This window comes from Tachyglossus aculeatus, chromosome 1 (genome assembly GCF_015852505.1).
Source record: "Tachyglossus aculeatus isolate mTacAcu1 chromosome 1, mTacAcu1.pri, whole genome shotgun sequence".
In the NCBI taxonomy this organism is placed as follows: domain Eukaryota; kingdom Metazoa; phylum Chordata; class Mammalia; order Monotremata; family Tachyglossidae; genus Tachyglossus; species Tachyglossus aculeatus.
Window position 1 is genome coordinate 8,334,264 of NC_052066.1, and position 25,983 is coordinate 8,360,246.

Consider the following 25,983-nt stretch of genomic DNA (forward strand, 5'->3'; position numbering starts at 1 on the left):
CACAATGCCTTGGGGCTGTCTCTTCACAGTCCCACCCGACAATGCCTTGAGGTTGTCTCCTCACAGTCCCACTCCACAATGCCATGGGGCTGTCTCCTCACAGTCCCACCCCTCAGTGCCTTGGGGCTGTCTCCCCTCAGTCCCACCCCTCAATGCCTTGGGGCTGTCTCCTCCACAGTCCCACCCACAATGCCTTGGGGCTGTCTCTTCACAGTCCCACCCCACAATGCCTTGAAGTTGTCTCTTCACAGTCCCACCCTACAATGCCATGGGGCTGTCTCCCCATAGTCCCACCCCCAAATGCCTTGGGGCTGTCTCCCCTCAGGCCCACCCCTCAATGCCTTGGGGCTGTCTCCTCCACAGTCCCACCCACAATGCCTTGGGGCTGTCTCTTCACAGTCCCACCCGACAATGCCTTGAGGTTGTCTCCTCACAGTCCCACTCCACAATGCCATGGGGCTGTCTCCTCACAGTCCCACCCCTCAGTGCCTTGGGGCTGTCTCCCCTCAGTCCCACCCCTCAATGCCTTGGGGCTGTCTCCTCCACAGTCCCACCCACAATGCCTTGGGGCTGTCTCCCCTCAGTCCCATCCCACAATGCCTTGGGGCTGTCTCCTCACAGCCCCACTCCACAATGCCATGGGGCTGTCTTCCCGTAGTCTCACCCCAAAATACCTTGGGACTGTCTCCCCACAGTCCCACCCCCAAATGCCTTGGGGCTGTCTCCCCTCAGGCCCACCCCTCAATGCCTTGGGGCTGTCTCTTCCACAGTCCCACCCACAATGCCTTGGGGCTGTCTCCCCTCAGTCCCACCCACAATGCCTTGGGGCTGTCTCCTCACAGTCCCACCCCACAATGCCTTGAGGTTGTCTCCTCACAGTCCCCCCCACAATGCCATGGGGCTGTCTCCTCACAGTTCCACCCCACAATGCCATGGGGCTGTCTCCTCCACAGTCCCACCCACAATGGCTTGGGGCTGTCTCCCCTCAGTCCCCCCCACAGTGCCTTGGGGCTGTCTCCTTACAGTCTCACCCCACAATGCCTTGAGGTTGTCTCCTCACAGTCCCACTCCACAATGCCATGGGGCTGTCTCCTCACAGTCCCACCCCCCAAATGCCTTGGGACTATCTCCCCTCAGTCCCACCCCTCAATGCCTTGGGGCTGTCTCTTCCACAGTCCCACCCACAATGGCTTGGGGGTGTCTCCCCTCAGTCCCACCCACAGTGCCTTGGGGTTGTCTCCTCACAGTCCCACCCCACAATGCTGAGACTGTCTCCTCACAGCCCCACTCCGCAATGCCATGGGGCTGTCTTCCCATAGTCCCACCCCAAAATGCCTTGGGACTGTCTCCCCACAGTCCCACCCCTCAGTGCCTTGGGGCTATCTCCCCTCAGGCCCACCCCTCAATGCCTTGGGGCTGTATCCTCCACAGTCCCACTCACAATGCCTTGGGGCTGTCTCCTTACAGTCCCACCCCACAATGCCTTGAGGTTATCTCCTCACAGCCCCACTCCACAATGCCATGGGGCTGTCTCCCCTCAGTCCCACCCCCAAATGCCTTGGGACTGTCTCCTCACAGTCCCACCCCTCAATGCCTTGGGGCTGTCTCCTCATAGTCCCACCCCTCAATGCCTTGGGGCTGTCTCCTCATAGTCCCACCCCATAATGCCTTGGGGCTGTCTCCTCACAGTCCCACCCGACAATGCCTTGAGGTTGTCTCCTTACAGTCCCACTCCACAATGCCATGGGGCTGTCTCCCTTTAGCCCCACCCCCAAATGCCTTGGGACTTTCTCCCCTCAGGCCCACCCCTCAATGTCTTGGAGCTGTCTCCTCACAGTCCCACCCGACAATGCCTTGAGGTTGTCTCCTCACAGTCCCACTCCACAATGCCATGGGACTGTCTCCTCTTAGTCCCACCCCTCAATGTCTTGGAGCTGTCTCCTCACAGTCCCACCCGACAATGCCTTGAGGTTGTCTCCTCACAGTCCCACTCCACAATGCCATGGGACTGTCTCCTCTTAGTCCCACCCCACAGTGCCTTGGGACTGTCTCTCCACAGTCCCACCCTTCAATGCCTTGGGGCTGTCTCCTCACAGTCCCACCCGCAATGTCTTGAAGTTGTCCCCTCACAGTCCCACTCCTCAATGCCATGGGGCTGTCTCCCCATAGTCGCACCCCCAAATTGCCTTGAGACTGTCTCCCCTCAGTCCCACTCCTCAATGCCTCAATGCCTCGGGCCGTCGACCCCCGGCCCACGTCCTCCCCCTGGCCCGGAATGCCCTCCCTCTGCCCATCCGCCAAGCTAGCTCTCTTCCTCCCTTCAAGGCCCTACTGAGAGCTCACCTCCTCCAGGAGGCCTTCCCACACTGAGCCCCCTCCTCCCCCTCGCCATCCCCCCCATCTTACCTCCTTCCCTTCCCCACAGCACCTGTATATATGTATATATGTTTGTACATATTTATTACTCTATTTATTTTACTTGTACATATCTATTCTATATATTTTATTTTGTTAATACGTTTGCTTTTGTTCTCTGTCTCCCCCTTCTAGGCTGTGAGCCCACTGTTGGGTAGGGACCGTCTCTAGATGTTGCCAACTTGGACTTCCCAAGCGCTTAGTCCAGTGCTCTGCACACAGTAAGCGCCCAATAAATACGATTGATTGATTGATTGATTGACTGTCTCCCCTAAGTCCAACCCCTCAGTGCCTTGGGGCTGTCTCCCCTCAGTCCCACCCCCCCCAATGCCTTGAAGTTGTCTCCTCACAGTCCCACCCTACAGTGCCATGGGGCTGTCTCCCCATAGTCCCATCCCCAAAATGCCTTGGGACTGTCTCCCCTCCGTCCCACCCCTCAATGCCTTGGGGCGGATTGCCCTAAAATGCCTGGGAGCGGTTGGCAGGAGGGGTTAACCCCCATCTTGGTGCCCGATAGGGTAAAGGAGGGGTACTCCTGCTTCCCTGCTCCCATCGTTTGTACTTCCCAAGCGCTTAATACAGTGTTCTGCACACAGTAAGCGCTCAATAAATACGATTGATTGATTGATTGATCGCCCCATTTGGCCCACTGAGGGGATCCCCTCTCTTTCTAGCAATCACCTGGTCTGCTGGGGAAGGTCTGCCAACCACCAGCTCCTGCTCGAATCTACAAGGTGAGACAAGACAACCACCCCACCCCGAGAAAATGGGGATGGAGACCGTGGGCCCCACGTAGGACAGGGATTGGGTCCAACCTGATTATTTTGTATCTCCCCCAGCACTTAGAACAGTGCTTGGTGCGTAGTAAGCGCTTAACAAGTACCATTACTATTATCATTATTATTATTATTATTATTATTTATTATTATTATTATTGAGAAACAGCGTGGCTCAGAGGAAAGAGCCCGAGCTTTGGAGTCAGAGGTCATGGGTTCAAATCCCAGCTCCACCAATTGCCAGCTGTGTGACCTTGGGCAAGTCACTTAATAATAATAAGAATAATGATAATAATGGCATTTGTTAAGCGCTTACTATGTGCAAAGCACTGTTCTAAGCGCTGGGGGGATACAAGGTGATCAGAATGTCCCATGTGGGGCTCGCAGTCTTCATCCCCATTGTACAGATGAGGGAACTGAGGCTCTGAGAAGTAAAATGACTTGCCCAAGGTCACACAGCAGACATGTGGTGGAGCTGGGATTCGAACCCATGACCTCTGACTCCAAAGCCGACGCTCTTTCCACTGAGCCACGCTGCTTCAGCTGCTTCACTTCTCTGTGCCTCAGTTACCACATCTGTAAAATAGGGATAAAGATGGTGAGCCCCCCCCCCCCCCGTGGGACAACCTGATCACCTTGTAACCTCCCCAGCGCTTAGAACAGTGCTTTGCACATAGTAAGCACTTAATAAATGCTATTATTATTATTATTGTTATTATTATTAAATGACCGGGGCAGCAGAGTGAAGTCTGGATTGGAGCGGGTAGAGGCAGGAGTCGGTCATCAGGGAGGATGAGACAGTAATCCAGGCGGGAGAGGATGATTGGATTAACGTGGTAGTACTTTGGATGGTCATGCCCCTCATCCCCTCCTTCCCCTCCCCATAGCACCTGTATATATGTTTGTACAGATTTATTACTTTATTTATTTTACTTGTACATATTTACTATTCTATTTATTTTGTTAATGATGTGCTTCTAGCTTTAATTCTATTTATTCTGATGACTTGACACCTGTCCACATGTTTTGTTTTGTCGTCTGTCTCCCCCTCCTAGCCAGTGAGCCCATTGTTGGGTTGGGACCGTCTCTAGATGTTGCCGACTTGTACTTCCCAACCGCTTAATCAATCAATCAATCAATCATATATATTGAGCACTTACTGTGTGCAGAGCACTGTACTAAGCGCTTGGGAAGTCCAAGTTGGCAACATATAGAGACGGTCCCTACCCAACAGTGGGCTCACAGTCTAGAAGGGGGAGACAGAGAACAAAACCAAACATATTAACAAAGTAAAATAAATAGAATAGATATGTACAAGTAAAATAAATAAATACAGTAATAAATATGCACAATTAATTCATTCATTCAATTCATTCAATCGTATTTATTGAGGGCTTTCTGTGTGCGGAGCACTGTACTAAGCGCTTGGTAAGGACAAGTTGGCAACACAGAGAGACGGTCCCTACCCAACAGCGGGCTCACAGACTAGAAGGGGGAGACAGACAACAAAACAAAACATATTAACAAAATAAAATCAATTCAATAAATATGTACAAGTAAAATAGAGTACTAAATACGTACAATTCATTCAGTCATATTTATTGAGTGCTTACTGTGTGCAGAGCACTGTACTAAGCACTTGGGAAGTACAAGTTGGCAACATAGAGGGACGGTCCCTACCCAACAGCGGGCTCACAGTCTACTAGGGGGAGACAGACAACAAAACAAAACATATTAACAAAATAAAATCAATTGAATACATATGTACAAGTAAAATAAATAGAGTAATAAATACGTACAATTCATTCATTCAATAGTATTTATTGAGCACTTACTGTGTGCAGAGCACTGTACTAAGCGCTTGGGAAGTCCAAGTCGGCAACATATAGAAACGGTCCCTACCCAACAGCGGGCTCACAGTCTAGAAGGGGGATACAGAGAACAAAACCAAACATATTAACAAAATAAAATAAATAGAATAGATATGTACAAGTAAAATAAATAGAGTTATAAATCCGTACAAACATATATACATGTATACAGGTGCTGTGGGGAAAGGAAGGAGGTAAGATGGGGGGGATGGAGAGGGGGACGAGGGGGAGAGGAAGGAGGGGGCTGAGTGTGGGAAGGCCTCCTGGAGGAGGTGAGCTCTCAGTAGGGCCTTGAAGGGAGGAAAAGAGCTAGCATGGCGGATGTGGGGAGGGAGGGAATTCCAGGCCAAGGGGATGACGTGGGCCGGGGGTCGACGGTGGGACAGGCGAGTCCAGTGCTCTGCACACAGTAAGCGCTCAATAAATCCGACTGAATGAACGATCGAATGAATCCCCCCTTCCTTTTCACCCCTCCCCGCAGACGCTGCCCCCCATCAAGAATCAGAGGCCCAGTTTCCAGCCAGCCAGCCGCAGCCGAGGGAAGGGCCGGCGGGAGCCCAAGAAGGAGGGATTTTGGGTCTGCCCTGAGCCCCCCGAACCGTTCCTGCTGCATCTGAGCCTCACTGCCCGCTCCCATGCCACAGATGACTTCCTGGCAGCCTTTTATCCAGACCTGCAGCACCATTTCCTGTCCTGGTGAGGCCCTGGGGGGCCGGGGGGACTCCCAAAATAGGGTGGGTCCTTGCCAACTTATACTTCCCAAGCGCTTAGTCCAGTGCTCTGCACACAGTGAGCGCTCAATAAATACGATTGAATGAATGAATGTTATTCTCTGGGCCTCAGTTACCTCATCTAGAAAATGGGGATTGAGACTGTGAGCCCCACATGGAACAGGGACCGTATCTGATGAGATTTGCTTGTATCCACCCCAGCGTTTAGTACAGTGCCTGGCATACAGTAAGCACTTAACAAATACCACAATTATTATTATTATTGTTATTATCAGTCAACCGTATTGATTGAGGGCTTACTGTGTGCAGAGCACTGTACTAAGCGCTTGGGAGAGTGTGAAGGCCTCCAGGAGGCCTTCCCAGACTGCGCCCCCTCCTTCCTCTCCCCTTCCTCCCCCTCCCCATCCCCTGCCTTACCTCCTTCCCCTCCCCACAGCACCTGTATATATATATATATATATGTTTGTACATATTTATTACTCTATTTTATTTGTATATATTTATTCTATTTATTTTATTTTGTTAATATGTTTTATTTTGTTCTCTGTCTCCCCCTTCTAGACTGTGAGCCCAATGTTGGGTAGGGACCATCTCTATATGTTGCCAACTTGGACTTCCCAAGTGCTTAGTCCAGTGCTCTGCACACAGTAAGCGCTCAATAAATACCTTTGAATGAATGAATGGGGGACCAGGAGTCCTCTCAGTCATTCATACTTCCCAAGTGCTTAGTCCAGTGCTCTGCACACAGTAAGCGCTCAATAAATACGATTGAATGAATGAATGGGGGACCAGGAGTCCTCTCAGTCATTCATACTTCCCAAGTGCTTAGTCCAGTGCTCTGCACACAGTAAGCGCTCGATAAATACGATTGAATGAATGAATGGGGGACCAGGAGTCCTCTCAGTCATTCATACTTCCCAAGCGCTTAGTCCAGTGCTCTGCACACAGTAAGCGCTCGATAAATACGATTGAATGAATGAATGGGGGACCAGGAGTCCTCTCAGTCATTCATACTTCCCAAGCGCTTAGTCCAGTGCTCTGCACACAGTAAGCGCTCGATAAATACGATTGAATGAATGAATTCGTTCATGCAGTCATTTATCGAGCACTCACTGTGTGCGAGGCGCTTGGGAGAGTCTTGTCTTCTGCCGTCGAGTCGTTTCCGACCCACGGCGACTCCATGGACACAGCTCAGAGCAGTGCTGGGCACATAGTAAGCGCTTAACAAATGCCATCATCATTATTATGGGAGAAGCAGCGTGGCTCCGTGGAAAGAGCCCAGGCTTGGGAGTCAGAGGTCATGGGTTCCAATCCCGGCTCCGCCAACTGTCAGCTGTGTGACTTTGGGCAAGTCGCTTAAATTCTCTGGGCCTCTGTTCCCTCATCTGTAAAGTGGGGATTAAAACTGTGAGCCCCCCGTGGGACAACCTGATCACCTTGTAACCTCCCCAGTGCCTAGAACAGTGCTTTGCACATAGTAAGCGCTTAACAAATACCATCATTATTATTGTTATCGCTCCCAAAACGCCCCACCTCCATCTGATGTGTATATATCCATAATTCCATTGATTCATTCATTCATTCAATCGTATTTATGGAGCGCTTACTGTGTGCAGAGCACTGTACTAAGCGCTTGGGAAGTACAAGTTGGCAACATATAGAGACGGTCCCTACCTAACAGCGGGATCACAGTCTAGAAAGGGTCCCTCCCTACTATGAAGGAAAGGACCCTTCTCTCCTACCAATAATTTCTTCTGGAGAAGCAGCATGGCTTAGTGGAAAGAGCCGGGGCTTGGGAGTCAGAGGTCATGGGTTCTAATCCCGGCTCCACCACTTTGGGCAAGTCACTTCACTTCTCTGTGCCTCAGTTCCCTCATTTGGAAAATGGGGATGAAGACTGTGAGCCCCACAGGGGACAGCCTGATTACCTTGTATTTACCCCGGTACTTAGAACAGTGCTTGGCACATAGTAAGCACTCAACAAATACTATTATTATTATTCTTTTTCATTTTCAGTGGTATTTGTTAAGCTACTTGCCAAGCACTGTGATGATAATGACCATAATAATGGTATTTGTAAAGCCCTTACTGTGTGCCAAGCACTGTTCTAAGCACTGGTATAGATTCAAGCTAATCAGGTTGGACACAGTCCCTGTCCCACGTAGGGCTCTCAGTGGAAAGAGCCTGGGCTTGGGAGTCGGAGGTCATGGGTTCGAATCCCAGCTCCACCACTTGTCAGATGTGTGACCTTGGGCAAGTCACTTCCCTTCTCTGTGCCTCAGTTCCCTCATCTGTAAAATGGGGATGAAGACTGTGAGCCCCACGTGGGACAACCTGATTACCTTGTATCTCCCCCAGCGCTTAGAACAGTGATCTATTTTGATGCTATTGACGCCTGTCTACTTGTTTTGTTTTGTTGTCTGTCTCCCCTTCTAGACTGTGAGCCCGTTGTTGGGTAGGGACCGTCTCTATACGTTGCCGACTTGGACTTCCCAAGCGCTTAGTACAGTGCTCTGCACACAGTAAGCGTTCAGTCAATACAATTGAATGAATGATTGGAAGAATGAATGCAATTGCTCTGGTAGTGGATCCACAGAGTTTTCTTGGGAAAAATCTGGAAGCAGTTTCCCATCGTCTCCTTCCGCGCAGTTATCTTGAGTCTCCGCCCTCGACTTTCTCCCATGCCTCTGCTGCCCAGTGTGGGAGAGGATAGTATGTATTCATTCATTCAATCGTATTTATTGAGCACTTACTGTGTGCAGAGCACTGTATTAAGCGCTTGGGAAGTACGAGTTGGATAGTAGAACGATAAGCAGACACATTCCCCGCCCACAACGAGCTGACAGTCTAGAGGGGAAGACGGACTTCAATAGAAATAAAATAATGAATTACAGATATATACATAAGAGCTGTGGAGCTGGGAGGGGGATTCATTCATTCATTCGTATTGATTGAGCATTTCATTCATTCATTCAGTTGTATTTATTGAGCGCTTACTGTGTGCAAAGCACTGGACTAAGCACTTGGAAAGTACAATTTGGCAACAAATAGAGACAATCCCTACCCAACAACGGGCTCACAGTCTAGAAGGGGAGACATACAACAAACCAAAACAAGTAGACAGGTTTCAATACCATGAGAATAGATAAAAAGAATTATAGGTATATACACATCATTAATAAAATAAATAGAATAAATGGAGCACTGTACTAAATGCTTGGGAGAAGACAGTTGAACAATAAACAGACACATTCCCTTCCCACAGCGAGTTTGCAGTCTAGAGGGGGGAGACAGACAACGAAACAAAACAAGTAGACAGGTGTCAATACCATCAGAATAGATAAATAGAATTATAGATATATACACATCATTAATAAAATAAATATAATAAATGGAGCCCTATACTAAATGCTTGGGAGAAGACAGTTGAACAGTAAACAGACACATTCCCTGCCCACAACGAGTTTGCAGTATAGAGGGGGGAGACAGACAACAAAACAAAACAAGTAGACAGGTGTCAATACCATCAGAATAGATAAATAGAATTATAGATATATACCCATCATTAATAAAATAAATAGAATAAATGGAGCCCTGTACTAAATGCTTGGGAGAAGACAGTTGAACAATAAACAGACACATTCCCTGCCCACAACGTGTTTGCAGTCTAGAGGGGAGAGACAGAAAACAAAACAAAACAAGTAGACAGGTGTCAATACCATCAGAATAGATAAATAGAATTATAGATATATACACATCATTAATAAAATAGAATAAATGGAGCCCTGTACTAAATGCTTGGGAGAAGACAGTTGAACAATAAACAGACACATTCCCTGCCCACAACGAGTTTGCGGTATAGACGGGGGAGACAGACAACAAAACAAAACAAGTAGACAGGTGTCAATACCATCAGAATAGATAAATAGAATTATAGATATATACACATCATTAGTAAAATGAATAGAATAAATACAGCGCTGTACTAAATGGGAAAGGACAATAGAGCAATAAACAGACACATTCCCTGCCCACAAGGAGCTTACAATCTAGAGGGGAGACAGACAACAAAACAAAACAAGTAGGTGTCAATATCATCAGAATAGATAAATAGAATTATAGATATATATACATCATTAGTAAAATGAATAGAATAAATGGAGCACTGTACTAAATGCTTGGGAGAGGAAAATAGAACAATAAACAGACACATTCCCTGCCCACAACGAGCTTACAGTCTAGAGGGGGGAGACAGACAACAAAACAAAACAAGGAGACAGGTGTCAATGCCATCAAATAGATAAATAGAATTATAGATATATACACATCATTAATAAAATAAATAGAATAAATGGAGCCCTGTGCTAAATGCTTGGGAGAAGACAGTTGAACAATAAACAGACACATTCCCTGCCCACAACGAGCTTACAGTCTAGAGGGGGGAGACAGACAACAAAACAAAACAAGTAGACAGGTGTCAATACCATCAGAATAGATAAATAGAATTATAGGTATATACACATCATTAATAAAATAAATGGAATAAATGGAGCCCTGTACTAAATGCTTGGAAGAAGACAGTTGAACAATAAACAGATGCATTCCCTGCCCACAATGAGTTTGCAGTCTAGAGGCGGGAGACAGACAACGAAACAAAACAAGTAGACAGGTGTCACTACCATCAGAATAGATAAATAGAATTATAGATATATACACATCATTAGTAAAATGAATAGAATAAATAGAGCACTGTACTAAATGCTTGGGAGAGGACAATAGAACAATAAACAGACACATTCCCTGCCCACAACAAGCTTACAGTCTAGAGGGGGGAGACAGACAACAAAATAAAACAAGTAGACAGGTGTCAATACCATCAGAATAGATAAATAGAATTATAGATAATATATACACATCATTGGTAAAATGAATAGAATAAATAGAGCGCTGTACTAAATGCTTGGGAGAGGACAATAGAGCAGTAAACAGACACATTCCCTGCCCACAAGGAGCTTACAGTCTAGAGGGGGGAGACAGACAACAAAACAAAACAAGTAGGTGTCAATACCATCAGAATAGATAAATAGAATTATAGATATATATACATCATTAGTAAAATGAATAGAATAAATGGAGCCCTGTACTAAATGCTTGGGAGAGGAAAATAGAACAATAAACAGACACATTCCCTGCCCACAACGTGTTTACAGTCTAGAGGGGTGAACAGAAATAAATAAAATGACAGATCTGAACATAAGTGGTGTGGGGCTGGGAGGAGGGATGAATAAAGGGAGCAAGTCAGGGCGACAGAGAAGGGAATGGGAGATGAGGAAAAGAGGAATTAGTCAACCGGTGCTATTTATTGAGCACCCCCAAGGGGCCGAGCACTGTACTGAGCACTGGGGAGAGTCTGGTAGTGTTTGTAGACATGGTTCCTGCCTTACATCATTCATTCATTCATTCAACCGTATTTATTGAGCGCTTACTGTGTGCAGAGCACTGTACTAAGCGCTTAGGAAGTACAAGTTGGCAACATAATCAGTGTTATTTATTGAGTGCTTAGGTAGACATGATCAGGCAGTCAGCTGACCAGCTGCAAAGGGAAGAGGAGGAGGAGGAGGAGGAGGAGGAGGAGGCTGAGGAGTTGTAGAATGGCGTACTGGGTAGAGCCTAGGCATGAGAGTCAGAAGGTCCTGGGTTCTAATCTGCCACTTGCCTGCCGTGTGACCTTAGAAGCAGCTTGGCTCGGTGGAAAGAGCCCGGGCTCTGGAGTCAGAGGTCATGGGTTCAAATCCTGGCTCCGCCAAGTGTCAGCTGGGTGACTTCGGGCAAGTCACTTCACTTCTCTGGGCCTCAGTGACCTCATCTGGAAAATGGGGATGAAGACTGTCAGCGCCCCCGTGGGACAACCTGTTCACCTTGTAACCTCCCCAGGGCTTGGAGCAGTGCTTTGCACGTCGTAAGCGCTTAATAAATGCCATCATTAATTAATTAATTAGTTCTTTGGGCCTCCGGTCCTTCATCTGTAAAATAGGGATTGAGACTGTGAGCCCCACGTGGGACAGGGACTGTGTCCACTGTTGGGTAGGGACTGTCTCTATATGTTGCCAACTTGTACTTCCCAAGCGCTTAGTCCAGTGCTCTGCACACAGTAAGCACTCAATAAATATGATTGATTGATTGATTAATAAAGGCCATCGTTAATTAATTAATTAATTCTTTGGGCCTCCGTTCCTTCATCTGCAAAACAGGGATTGAGACTGTGAGCCCCACGTGGGACAGGGACTGTGTCCACTGTTGGGTAGGGACCGTCGCTATACGTTGCCAACTTGTACTTCCCAAGCGCTTAGTACAGTGCTCTGCACACAGTAAGCGCTCAATAAATACGATTGATTGATTGATTGATTAATAAATGCCATCGTTAATTAATTAATTAATTCTTTGGGCCTCCGTTCCTTCATCTGTGAAACAGGGATTGAGACTGTGAGCCCCACGTGGGACAGGGACTGTGTCCACTGTTGGGTAGGGACTGTCGCTATATGTTGCCAACTTGTACTTCCCAAGCGCTTAGTCCAGTGCTCTGCACACAGTAAGCGCTCAATAAATACGATTGATTGATTGATTAATAAATGCCATCATTAATTAATTAATTCTTTGGGCCTCCGTTCCTTCATCTGCAAAACAGGGATTGAGACTGTGAGCCCCACGTGGGACGGGGACTGTGTCCACTGTTGGGTAGGGACTGTCTCTATACGTTGCCAACTTGTACTTCCCAAGCGCTTAGTCCAGTGCTCTGCACACAGTAAGCGCTCAATAAATATGATTGAATGATTGATTGATTAATAAATGCCATCGTTAATTAATTAATTAATTCTTTGGGCCTCCGTTCCTTCATCTGTAAAACAGGGATTGAGACTGTGAGCCCCACGTGGGACAGGGACTGTGTCCACTGTTGGGTAGGGACTGTCGCTATATGTTGCCAACTCGTACTTCCCAAGCGCTTAGTACAGTGCTCTGCACACAGTAAGCGCTCAATAAATACGATTGAATGATTGATTGATTAATAAATGCCATCGTTAATTAATTAATTCTTTGGGCCTCCGTTCCTTCATCTGCAAAACAGGGATTGAGACTGTGAGCCCCACGTGGGACAGGGACTGTGTCCACTGTTGGGTAGGGACTGTCACTATATGTTGCCAACTCGTACTTCCCAAGCGCTTAGTACAGTGCTCTGCACACAGTAAGCGCTCAATAAATACAATTGATTGATTAATAAATGCCACTATTAATTAATTAATTAATTCTTTGGGCCTCCGTTCCTTCATCTGTAAAACAGGGATTGAGACTGTGAGCCCCACGTGGGACAGGGACTGCGTCCACTGTTGGGTAGGGACCGTCTCTATATGTTGCCAACTTGTACTTCCCAAGCGCTTAGTCCAGTGCTCTGCACACAGTAAGCGCTCAATAAATACAATTGATTGATTGATTGATTGATTTGATCGGTTCCACCCCAGCGCTTAATACAGTCCGCGGCACACAGTAAGCGCTGAACAAGTACACAGTCGTCATTATTAACCCCGCTCCCTTCCTCCCCAGGGAGACCAGTAAGCAGCCAGCTTGGATGGACGGGCCTGGGGCGGACAGAGGTCGCTCCGCCCGACCAGATCTGGCTTCGGCCTGGCAGCACAAACAAATGCTGACCGATGTCTTGACCACAATCATCAGGTAATGTCCCTTCCCTAACCCCCATCCCCTCTAGCCCAGGGATGGGCAGAGAAGCAGCATGGCCTAGTGGGTAGAGCCTAAGCCTGGGATTCAGAAGGTCATGGGTTCGAATTCCGCTCCGCCACTCACCTGGTATGTGACTTGAGGCAAGTCACTTCGCTTCTCTGAGTCCTCAGTTACCTAATGTGTAAAAGCAGCCTAATTACCTAATGTGTGAAGCAGCAGCGTGGCTCAGTGGAAAGAGCCCGGGCTTTGGAGTCAGAGGTCATGGGTTCGAATGCCGACTCCGCCACATGTCTGCTGTGTGACCTTGGGCAAGTCACTTTACTTCTCTGAGCCTCAGTGACCTCATCTGTAAAATGGGGATTAAGACTGTGAGCCCCACATGGGACAACTTGATCACCTTGTATCCCCACCACTGCTTAGAACAGTGCTCTATTCTATTTATTTTATTTTGTTAGTATCAATCAATCAATCGTATTTATTGAGCGCTTACTATGTGCAGAGCACTGTACTAAGCGCTTGGGAAGTACAAGTGTTAGTATGTTTGGTTTTGTTCTCTGTCTCCCCCTTTTAGACTGTGAGCCCACTGTTGGGTAGGGACTGTCTCTATATGTTGCCAATTTGTACTTCCCAAGTGCTTAGTACAGTGCTCCGCACATAGTAAGCGCTCAATAAATACGATTGATGATGATGATGATGCTCTGCACATAGTAAGCGCTTAACAAATGCCATTATTATTATTATTATTATTATTATTATTATTAAAAGGGGGATTGAGGCAGTGAGCCCCACTTGCGACAGGGACTGTGTCCAGCCCGATTTCCGCGTATCCACCCCAGCACTTAGTCCAGTGCCTGACATAGTAAGCGCTTCACAAATACCACGATTATTATTACGATTGTGATTAATAATAATAATAATGTCAATTGTATTTATTGAGCGCTTACTGTGTGCAGAGCACTGTACTAATGTGGGGGTTAAGACTGGGATGAGGGACGGGACTGTCCCACATGGGACAAGGACCGTGTCCAAGCTTATTAGTTTGTATCCGAAGCAGCGTGGCTCAGTGGAAAGAGCACGGGCTTTGGAGTCAGGGGTCATCGGTTCAAATCCCAGCTCCGCCACTTGTCAATTAATCAATCAATCGTATTTATTGAGCGCTTACCGTGTGCAGAGCACTGTACTAAGCGCTTGGGAAGTACAAGTTGGCAGCATATAGAGACGGTCCCTACTCAATAGTGGGCTCACAGTCTAGAAGCTGTGTCAATCAATCAATCAATTGTATTTATTGAGCGCTTACTGTGTGCAGAGCACTGTACTAAGCGCTTGGGAAGTACAAGTTGGCAACATATAGATACTAATATATATTAATGGCATTTATTAAGCGCTTACTATGGGCAGAGCACTGTTCTAAGCGCTGGGGGGGGATACAAGGCGATCAAGCTGTCCCACGTGGGGTTCACGGTCTTAATCCCCATTTTACAGATGAGGGAACTGAGGCCCAGAGAAGTGACCAGAGAATAATACGCAACAGTGGGCTCACAGTGTCAGCTGTGTGACTTCGGGCAAGTCACTTCACTTCTCTGTGCCGCAGTTAAATCATCTGTAAAATGGGGATTAAGACTGTGAGACAACCTGTAAAGTCCCCTGAGCTTAGAACAGCGCATTGCACATAGTAAGCGCTTAATAAATGCCATCATTATTATTGTTATTATTATCCCAGCAGTTAGTACATAATAAGTGCTTAATAATCAATCAATCAATCAATCAATCGTATTTATTGAGTGCTTACTATGTGCAGAGCACTGTACTAAGCGCTTGGGAAGTACAAATTGGCAACACATAGAGACAGTCCCTACCCAACAGTGGGCTCACAGTCTAAAAGGGGGAGACAGAGAACAGAACCAAACATACCAACAAAATAAAATAAATAGGATAGAAATGTACAAGTAAAATAAATAAATAAATAAATAATAAATAATAATAAATAAATAATAAATACCATAAAAGAAAAGAAGGGGAGAAGGCTTCAGTGCTCAGGGAAGGTGGGTGGGACAGAAGCAGTTTGGGGAGCCCCGGGCCTGGCTGCGCCCCTCCAATCCTGCTCCCCCAAACCAACGGGTCGGGGGGCTGTGGAGAGGGCTGACTTGACATGGGCTTAGGGGTGGGGATCGGGCCTGCCCCTCGTCTCGAACCCCGGACTCAGTCCCCCCCCGAGCCTGCCAAAAGGCCCCTCGCCTTCCATCTGCCATCAACAACATCAACATCAATCGTATTTATTGAGCGCTTACTATGTGCAGAGCACTGGACCAAGCGCTTGGGAAGTACAAATTGGCAACATCTAGAGACAGTCCCTACCCAACAGCGGGCTCACAGTCTAAAAGGGGAAGACAGAGAACAAAACCAAACATACTAACAAAATAAAATAAATAGAATAGATATGTACAAGTAGAATAAATAAATAAATAAATAAATAAATAAATGAGTAATAAATATGTACAAACATATATACGTATAGACAGGTGCTGTGGGGAAGGGAAGGAGGTAAGAAGGGGGGGATGGAGAGGGGGACGAGGGGGATTTGGAGGTGGGGATTTGGGCCTGCTCCTCACGGACTCAGAGCCTTCCCGGCTCCGAAAAACCCCTCATTCATTCATTCAATCGTATTTATTGAGCACTTACTGTGTGCAGAGCACTGTACTAAGCGCTCGCCTTCCACCCACCGGCTTGGGGGTGGGGTTTGGGCCCCCTCCCATCTCAACTCCTCCATCCCATCTCCTCAACTTCCCCCCTCCACCTTGGGGGCAGGGACAGGCCTCCCCCTCATCTCAAGCCCTGGGCTGATTCATTCAGTTGTATTTATTGAGCACTTACTCTGTGCAAAGCACTGTACTATCAATCAATCAATCAATCCATCAATCATATTTATTGAGCACTTACTGTGTGCAGAGCACCGTACTAAGCGCTTGGGAAGTACAAGTTGGCAACATGTAGAGATGGTCCCTACCCAACAGTGGGCTCACAGTCTAGAAGGGAGAGACAGAGAACAAAACCAAATATGTTAACAAAATAAAATAAAATAAGCACTTAAGCACTGTACTAAGTGCTCGGGCATAGGCCCCAAGGCGGGGATTAATAATAGTAATAATTGTAATTGCGGAATTTTTAAGCGCTTACTGTGTGCCGGGCACTGTACTAAGCGCTGGGGTGGATACAAGCAAATCGGCTTGGACACGGTCCCCATCCCCCGTGGGGCTCGCAGCCTCCATCCCCATTTTACGGATGAGGTCACCGAGGCCCAGAGAAGTGAAGTGACTTTCCCAAGGTCACACCGCAGACAAGTGGCGGAGCCAGGATTAGAACCCATGCAGGGAAGCAGCGTGGCTCGGTGGAAAGAGCCCGGGCTTGGGAGTCCGAAGTCGTGGGTTCAAATCCCAGCTCCGCCACTTGTTCTTGTAACCTCCCCAGCGCTTAGAACAGTGCTTTTCACATAGTAAGCGCTTAATAAATGCCGTTATTATTATTATTATTCTCTGCGCCTCAGTTCCCTCATCTGTAAAATGGGAATTAAGACTGTGAGCCCCCCATGGGACAACCTGATCTCCTTGTAACGTGCCCAGTGCTTAGAACAGTGCTTTGCACATAGTAAGCGCTTAATAAATGCCATCATTATTCTTTCAGACTGTGAGCCCACTGTTGGGTAGGGACTGTCTCTATATGTTGCCAACTTGGACTTCCCAAGCGCTTAGTCCAGTGCTGTGCACACAGTAAGCGCTCAATAAATACGATTGATTGATTGATTCTCTGGGCCTCAGTTCCCTCATCTGTGAAATGGGGATTAAGACCGTGAGCCCCGTATGGGACAACCTGATCACCTTGTATCCTTCCCAGCGCTCAGCACATAGTAAGCGCTTAACAAATGCCATCATTTATTTATTTTTTTATTTATGACCTCCTGATTCCCAATCCCGGGCTCTCTCCTGTCCGCCGTGCCGGGCCTGTCCCTCATTTCACGCCCTGGATGTGGTTCCCACCCAAGTCTGTCCGGCCCCCAAAGGCTCCTCACCTTCCACCTTGGGGGTCAGGGTCGGGCCTCCGCCTCATCTCAATCAATCAATCAATCAATCAATCGTATTTATTGAGCACTTACTGTGCGCAGAGCACTGTACTAAGCGCTTGGGAAGTCCAAGTTGGCAACATCTAGAGACAGTCCCTACCCAACAGTGGGCTCACAGTCTAAAAGGGGGAGACGGAGAACAAAACCAAACATACTAACAAAGTAAAATAAATAGAATAGATATGTACAAGTAAAATAAATAGAGTAATAAATCTGTACAAACATATATACATCTATACAGGTGCTGTGGGGAAGGGAAGGAGGTAAGATGGGGGGGATGGAGAGGGGGGTGAGGGGGAGAGGAAGGAAGGGGCTCAGTCTGGGAAGGCCTCCTGGAGGAGGTGAGATCTCAAGCCCCAGACTCGGTTCGCCCCCAAACCTGCCCCTCACTTTCCACCATAATAATAGTAATAATGATGATGGCATGTGTTAAGCACTTACTACGTACCAACCACTGTTCTAACCGCTGGAGGGGGGATACAAGGTAATGAGGTTGTCGCACATGGGGCTCACCGTCTTCATCCCCATTTTACAGCTGAGGTAACTGAGGTCCAGAGAAGTGAAGCGACTCGCCCAAAGCCACACAGCAGACAAGTGGCGGAGTCGGGATTAGAACCCATGACCTCCGACTCATTCATTCATTCATTCAATCCTATCTATATGTTGCCAACTTGTACTTCCCGAGCGCTTAGTCCAGTGCTCTGCACACAGTAAGCGGTCAATAAATACGATTGATTGATTGATTGATTGATTGAGCGCTTATCGTGTGCAGAGCACTGTACTAAGCGCTTGGGAAGTACAAGTTGGCAACATAGAGAGACGGTCCCTACCCAACAGTGGGCTCACAGTCGAGAAGGGGGAGCAGCCTGTGCTCTTTCCACTGAGCCACGCTGCTTCTCTGTCGACCTTGGGGGCGGAGATCGGGCCTGCCCCTCATCTCAAGCCCCAGACTCAGTTTCCCCTGAGCCTGTCAGCCCCAAAAGGCCCCTCATCTTCCACCCGCCATCTTGGGGGTCGGCCTCGGGCCCGCTTCTCATCTCAAGCCCCGGACCTGAGCCCGCCTCGTCCCAAAAGGCCCCTCACCTTCCACCTGGGAAGCAGCGTGGCTCAGTGGAAAGCGCCCGGGCTCGGGAGTCGGAAGCCGTGGGTTCTAATCCCAGCTCCGCCACTTGTCTGCTGGGTGACTTTGGGCAAATCGCTTAACTTCTCTGTGCCTCAGTTCCCATGTGAGCCCACGGGGGACAACCTGATTACCTTGCATCTACCCCAGCGCTTAGAACAGTGCTCGGCACATAGTAAGCGCTCCCCTTCTAATAATAATAATAATGGCATTTATTAAGCGCTTACTATGTGCAAAGCGCTGTTCTAAACGCTGGGGAGGCTACAAGGTGATCAGGTTGTCCCTCATGGGGCTCACAGTCTCAATCCCCATTTTCCAGGTGAGGGAACTGAGGCCCAGAGAAGTGAAGTGACTTGCCCAAAGTCACACAGCTGACAAGTGGCGGAGCCGGGATTTGAACCCATGACCTCTGACTCCAAAGCCCGGGCTCTTTCCTACTGAGCCATGCTGCTTCTAGACTGTGTGCCCACTGTTGGGTAGGGACTGTCTCTATATGTTGCCAACTTGTACTTCCCAAGCGCTTAGTACAGTGCTCTGCACACAGTAAGCGCTCAATAAATACGATTGATTAACAAATACCATTATTATTATTATTCCACCCGCCATCTTGGGAGTGGGCCTCCGGCCTGACCCTCATATCAAGCCCCGGACTAAGTCGCCACCTGAGCCTGCCCGTCCCCAAAAGTCCCCTCACCCTCCACTCACCATCTCCTCCCGGGCAATAGTTAATAATAAGAAGAATGATGGCATTTATTAAGCGCTTACTATGTGCAAAGCACTGTTCTAAGCGCTGGGGAGTTTACAAGGTGATCAGGTTGTCCCATGGGGGGCTCACAGTCTTCATCCCCATTTTACAGATGAGGGAACTGAGGCACAGAGAAGTTAAGTGACTTGCCCAAAGTCACACAGCTGACAAGTGGCGGAGCTGGGATTTGAACCCATGACCTCTGACTCCAAAGCCCGGGCTCTTTCCACTGAGCCCCCACAGTCTCTCCCCCTTCTAGACTGTGAGCCCACTGTTGGGTAGGGACCGTCTCTATATGTTGCCAACTTGGACTTCCCAAGCGCTTAGTACAGTGCTCTGCACACAGTAAGCGCTCAATAAATACGATTGATTGATTGATTGATTGATTGATTGATTGAGCCACGCTGCTTCCCCTGCTTCACTAGTTGTTCCGGGCTGGTGTATTTTTTTGTTTCTTTATTTTTTTCCGGTGATTTTTAAGCTCTTACTCTGTGCCAGGCAGCATGGCTCGGTGGAAAGAGCCCGGGCTTTGGAGTCAGAGGTCATGGGTTCGAATCCCGGCTCCGCCACAAGTCAGCTGTGTGACCTTGGGCAAGTCACTTAACTTCTCTGAGCCTCAGTTCCCTCATCTGTAAAAATGGGGATTAAGACTGTGAGCCCTACGTGGGACAACTTGATCACATTGTATCCTCCCCAGCGCTTAGAACAGTGCTTTGCACATAGTAAGCGCTTAACAAATGCCATCATTATTATTATTATTATTACTGGGTTAGGCACTGGGGTAGATCCCAGCAAATCAGGTTGGACCGTCCCTGCCCCACATAGGGCTCACATTCTCGGTGCACATTTCGCAGATGAGGTAACTGAGGCCCAGAGAAGTGCGGTGACTTGCCCAAGGTCACGCAACAGGCAAGCGGCAGAGCTGGGATGAGAATCAATCAATCAATCAATCAATCATATTTATTGAGCGCTTACTGTGTGCAGAGCACTGGACTAAGCACTTGGGAAGTACAAGTTGGCAACATATAGAGACAGTCCCTACCCAACAGTGGGCTCACAGGCTATAAAGGGGAGACAGAGAACAAAACCAAATATACTAACAAAATAAAATAAATAGAACAGATATGTACAAGTAAAATAAATAAATAAATAGAGTAATAAATATTTACAAACATATATACGTATATACAGGTGCTGTGGGGAAGGGAAGGAGGTAAAATGAGGGGGATGGAGAGTGGGACGAGGGGGGCCACAACCTTCTGGTTCCCAGGCCTGGAAAATTTCCACTAGTTCACGCGGGACCTAGAAATTAGGACCGAGAAGCAGCGTCACAAGGACCCGGGTTCTAATTCCGGCCCCTCCACTCGGCCGCTGGTCGACCTTGGGCAAGCCACTTCACCTCAGAGAAGCAGCGTGGCTCGGTGGAAAGAGCCCGGGCTTTGGAGTCAGAGGTCACGGGTTCAAATCCCCGCTCCGCCAACTGTCAGCTGGGTGACTTTGGGCAAGTCACTTCACTTCTCTGGGCCTCAGTTGCCTCGTCTGTAAAATGGGGATGAAGACTGTGAGCCCCGCGTGGGACAACCCGATCACCTTGTAACCTCCCCAGGGCTTAGAACAGTGCTTTGCACATAGTAAGCGCTTAATAAATGCTACCGTTATTATTATACTCTGGCCGTCAGTTCCCTCATCTGCAAAATGGGGATTAAGACTGTGAGCCCGATGTGGGACAGGGACTGTGTCCAACCGCTGAAATAATAATAATAATAATAATAATAATAATAATAATAATGGCATTTATAAAGCGCTTACTATGTGCAAAGCACTGATTGTATCTACCCCAGCGCCCGGCACATAGTAAGCGCTTAACAAATACCATAATTCATTCATTCATTCAATCGTCTTTTATTGAGCACTTACGGTCTGCAAAGCACTGTACTAAGCGCTTGGGAGAGGACACTAAACAACAATAAACAGAGACATTCCCTGCCCCAGTATCATTAAGCAGCCGTGAGCTCCTCTCTAGACAGTGAGCTCATTGAGGCCGGGGAATGCGTCCGTTTGTGTTTATGTGTACTCTCCCGAGCGCTTAGTACAGCGCTTTGCCCGCAGTAAGCGCTCAATAAATACGATTGAATAGAATAGGCGGCGTGTCAGGCGCGTAGTACAGTGCTCTGCACACAGTAAGCGCTCAATAAATACGATTAATTGATTGATTGACCTCCGGGGACACAAGATGGGCCTCTATCATCAATCGTATTTATTGAGCGCTTACGGTCTGCAAAGCACTGTACTAAGCGCTTGGGAGAGGACACTAAAGAACAACAAACAGAGACATTCCCTGCCCCAGTATCATTAAGCAGCCGTGAGCTCCTCTCTAGACAGTGAGCTCATTGAGGCCGGGGAATGCGTCCATTTGTGGTTATGTGTCCTCTCCTGAGCGCTTAGTACGGCGCTTTGCCCGCAGTAAGCGCTCAATAAATACGATTGAATAGAATAGGCGGCGTGTCAGGCGCGTAGTACAGTGCTCTGCACACAGTAAGCGCTCAATAAATACGATTAATTGATTGATTGACCTCCGGGGACACAAGATGGGCCTCTATCATCAATCGTATTTATTGAGCGCTTACGGTCTGCAAAGCACTGTACTAAGCGCTTGGGAGAGGACACTAAACAACAACAAACAGAGACATTCCCTGCCCCAGTATCATTAAGCAGCCGTGAGCTCCTCTCTAGACAGTGAGCTCATTGAGGCCGGGGAATGCGTCCGTTTGTGTTTATGTGTACTCTCCCGAGCGCTTAGTACAGCGCTTTGCCCGCAGTAAGCGCTCAATAAATACGATTGAATAGAATAGGCGGTGTGTCAGGCGCGTAGTACACAGTAAGCGCTCAGTAAATACGATTGATTGATTGACCTCTGGGGACACAAGACGGGCCTCTATCATCAATCGTATTTATTGAGCGCCTACTGTGTGCAGAGCACTGGACTAAGCGCTTGGGAAGTACAAATTGGCAACATATATCTCCCCCCATTGGCAACTCTATCATCATCATCATCATCAATCGTATTTATTGAGCGCTTACCGTGTGCAGAGCACTGTACTAAGCGCTTGGGAAGTCCAAATTGGCAACATCTAGAGACAGTCCCTACCCACCAGTGGGCTCACAGTCTAAAAGGGGGAGACAGAGAACAAAGCCAAGCATACTGACAAAATAAAATAAATAGAATAGATATGGACAAATAAAATTAATAAATAAACTCTATCTCCCCCCTCCACTGTCCCTCCCCCCCAGGGGCCTGATGGATGACGGTCAGTTCCACGAAGCCGTGACCAGGAGCCTGCGGGAGCCCATACCCTTCTACTCGCAGCTGTGGAGCGAGGACTCGGCCTGGCTGATGGCCGAGAAGGCCAGCAAGGGCTACTTACTGGACGTATCCCCTCTGCTGGACGAACGGGAGGAGAGGGAAGAGGAGGAGGGTGGGGAGAAGGGGGAAGAAGTAAAGGAGGAGGAGGAAGTCCAGGTGGAGGAGGAGGAGGAAGAAAAGGAGGACGGGGCTTGGGAGAGAACATCGCCCCGGCTGAATGCGTCGCCGTCTTCGCTGGAAACCGAGTTATTAGAGAAGCTCAAAGCTGCTGGACTGGAGGAGCAGCAGAATGATGAGAAGGAAACCCTCACAAGGTGAGAGGGGACCCGTCGGTCATCATCATCAATCGTATTTATTGAGCGCTTACTATATAGCGCTTACTATATATATATACAGGTCTTGGGAAAGGGACCGCCTTGGGCCAGAGGGACGGGGGAAGGGGCCAAGGTGACCGGGATATCATCATCATCATCATCATCAATCGTATTTATTGAGCGCTTACTATATAGCGCTTACTATATCTATACAGGTCTTGGGAAAGGGACCGCCTTGGGCCAGAGGGACGGGGGAAGGGGCCAAGGTGACCGGGATATCATCATCGTCATCATCATCATCAATCGTATTTATTGAGCGCTTACTATATAGCGCTTACTATATCTATACAGGTCCTGGGAAAGGGACCGCCTTGGGCCAGAGGGACGGGGGAAGGGGCCAAGGTGACCGGGATATCATCATCATCATCATCAATTGTATTTATTGAGCGCTTACTATATAGCGCTTACTATATCTATACAGGTCCTGGGAAAGGGACCGCCTTGGGCCAGAGGGACGGGGAAAGGGGCCAAGGTGACCGGGATATCATCATCATCATCATCATCAATCGTATTTATTGAGCGCTTACTATATAGCGCTTACTATATCTATACAGGTCTTGGGAAAGGGACCGCCTTGGGCCAGAGGGACGGGGGAAGGGGCCAAGGTGACCGGGATATCATCATCATCATCATCATCATCAATCGTATTTATTGAGCGCTTACTATATAGCGCTTACTATATCTATACAGGTCTTGGGAAAGGGACCGCCTTGGGCCAGAGGGACGGGGGAAGGGGCCAGGGTGACCGGGATATCATCATCATCATCATCATCAATCGTATTTATTGAGTGCTTACTATATAGCGCTTACTATATCTATACAGGTCTTGGGAAAGGGACCGCCTTGGGCCAGAGGGACGGGGGAAGGGGCCAAGGTGACCGGGATATCATCATCATCATCATCATCAATCGTATTTATTGAGCGCTTACTATATAGCGCTTACTATATCTATACAGGTCTTGGGAAAGGGACCGCCTTGGGCCAGAGGGACGGGGGAAGGGGCCAAGGTGACCGGGATATCATCATCGTCATCATCATCATCAATCGTATTTATTGAGCGCTTACTATATAGCGCTTACTATATCTATACAGGTCCTGGGAAAGGGACCGCCTTGGGCCAGAGGGACGGGGGAAGGGGCCAAGATGACCGGGATATCATCATCATCATCATCAATTGTATTTATTGAGCGCTTACTATATAGCGCTTACTATATCTATACAGGTCCTGGGAAAGGGACCGCCTTGGGCCAGAGGGACGGGGAAAGGGGCCAAGGTGACCGGGATATCATCATCATCATCATCATCAATCGTATTTATTGAGCGCTTACTATATAGCGCTTACTATATCTATACAGGTCTTGGGAAAGGGACCGCCTTGGGCCAGAGGGACGGGGGAAGGGGCCAAGGTGACCGGGATATCATCATCATCATCATCATCATCAATCGTATTTATTGAGCGCTTACTATATAGCGCTTACTATATCTATACAGGTCTTGGGAAAGGGACCGCCTTGGGCCAGAGGGATGGGCGAAGGGGCCAAGGTGACCGGGATATCATCATCATCATCATCATCAATCGTATTTATTGAGCGCTTACTATATAGCGCTTACTATATCTATACAGGTCTTGGGAAAGGGACCGCCTTGGGCCAGAGGGACGGGGGAAGGGGCCAAGGTGACCGGGATATCATCATCATCATCATCATCATCAATCGTATTTATTGAGCGCTTACTATATAGCGCTTACTATATCTATACAGGTCTTGGGAAAGGGACCGCCTTGGGCCAGAGGGATGGGCGAAGGGGCCAAGGTGACCGGGATATCATCATCATCATCATCATCAATCGTATTTATTGAGCGCTTACTATATAGCGCTTCCTATATCTATACAGGTCTTGGGAAAGGGACCGCCTTGGGCCAGAGGGACGGGCGAAGGGGCCAAGGTGACCGGGATATCATCATCATCATCATCATCAATCGTATTTATTGAGCGCTTACTATATAGCGCTTACTATATCTATACAGGTCTTGGGAAAGGGACCGCCTTGGGCCAGAGGGACGGGGGAAGGGGCCAGGGTGACCGGGATATCATCATCATCATCATCATCAATCGTATTTATTGAGTGCTTACTATATAGCGCTTACTATATCTATACAGGTCTTGGGAAAGGGACCGCCTTGGGCCAGAGGGACGGGGGAAGGGGCCAAGGTGACCGGGATATCATCATCATCATCATCATCATCAATCGTATTTATTGAGCGCTTACTATATAGCGCTTACTATATCTATACAGGTCTTGGGAAAGGGACCGCCTTGGGCCAGAGGGACGGGGGAAGGGGCCAAGGTGACCGGGATATCATCATCATCATCATCATCAATCGTATTTATTGAGCGCTTACTATATAGCGCTTACTATATCTATACAGGTCTTGGGAAGGGGACCGCCTTGGGCCAGAGGGACGGGGGAAGGGGCCAAGGTGACCGGGATATCATCATCATCATCAATCGTATTTATTGAGCGCTTACTGTGTGCAGAGCACTGGACTAAGCGCTTGGGAAGTACAAATTGGCAACATATCGAGACAGTCCCTACCCAACAGTGGGCTCACAGTCTAAAAGGGGGGAGACAAAACCAAACATACTAACAAAATAAAATAGAGTAGATATGTACAAGTAAAATAAATAGAGTAATAAATATGTTCAAACGTATATATGTATATACAGGTGCTGTGGGGAAGGA

The 25,983-nt window shown here is 48.0% G+C and overlaps 1 protein-coding gene across 1 annotated transcript in view; it reads left to right on the forward strand.

Moving 5' to 3' along the window:
• The first annotated feature begins 927 nt into the window (after positions 1-927).
• Positions 928-25,983, forward strand: part of CFAP65 (cilia and flagella associated protein 65) — a 33,433-nt gene continuing 8,377 nt past the window's right edge. The window contains exons 1-5 of the mRNA XM_038754224.1: positions 928-1,047; positions 3,090-3,149; positions 5,544-5,758; positions 13,390-13,518; positions 22,795-23,181. Coding sequence (XP_038610152.1) covers positions 928-1,047; positions 3,090-3,149; positions 5,544-5,758; positions 13,390-13,518; positions 22,795-23,181 — 911 coding nt within the window. The remainder of the gene's footprint in view (positions 1,048-3,089; positions 3,150-5,543; positions 5,759-13,389; positions 13,519-22,794; positions 23,182-25,983) is intronic.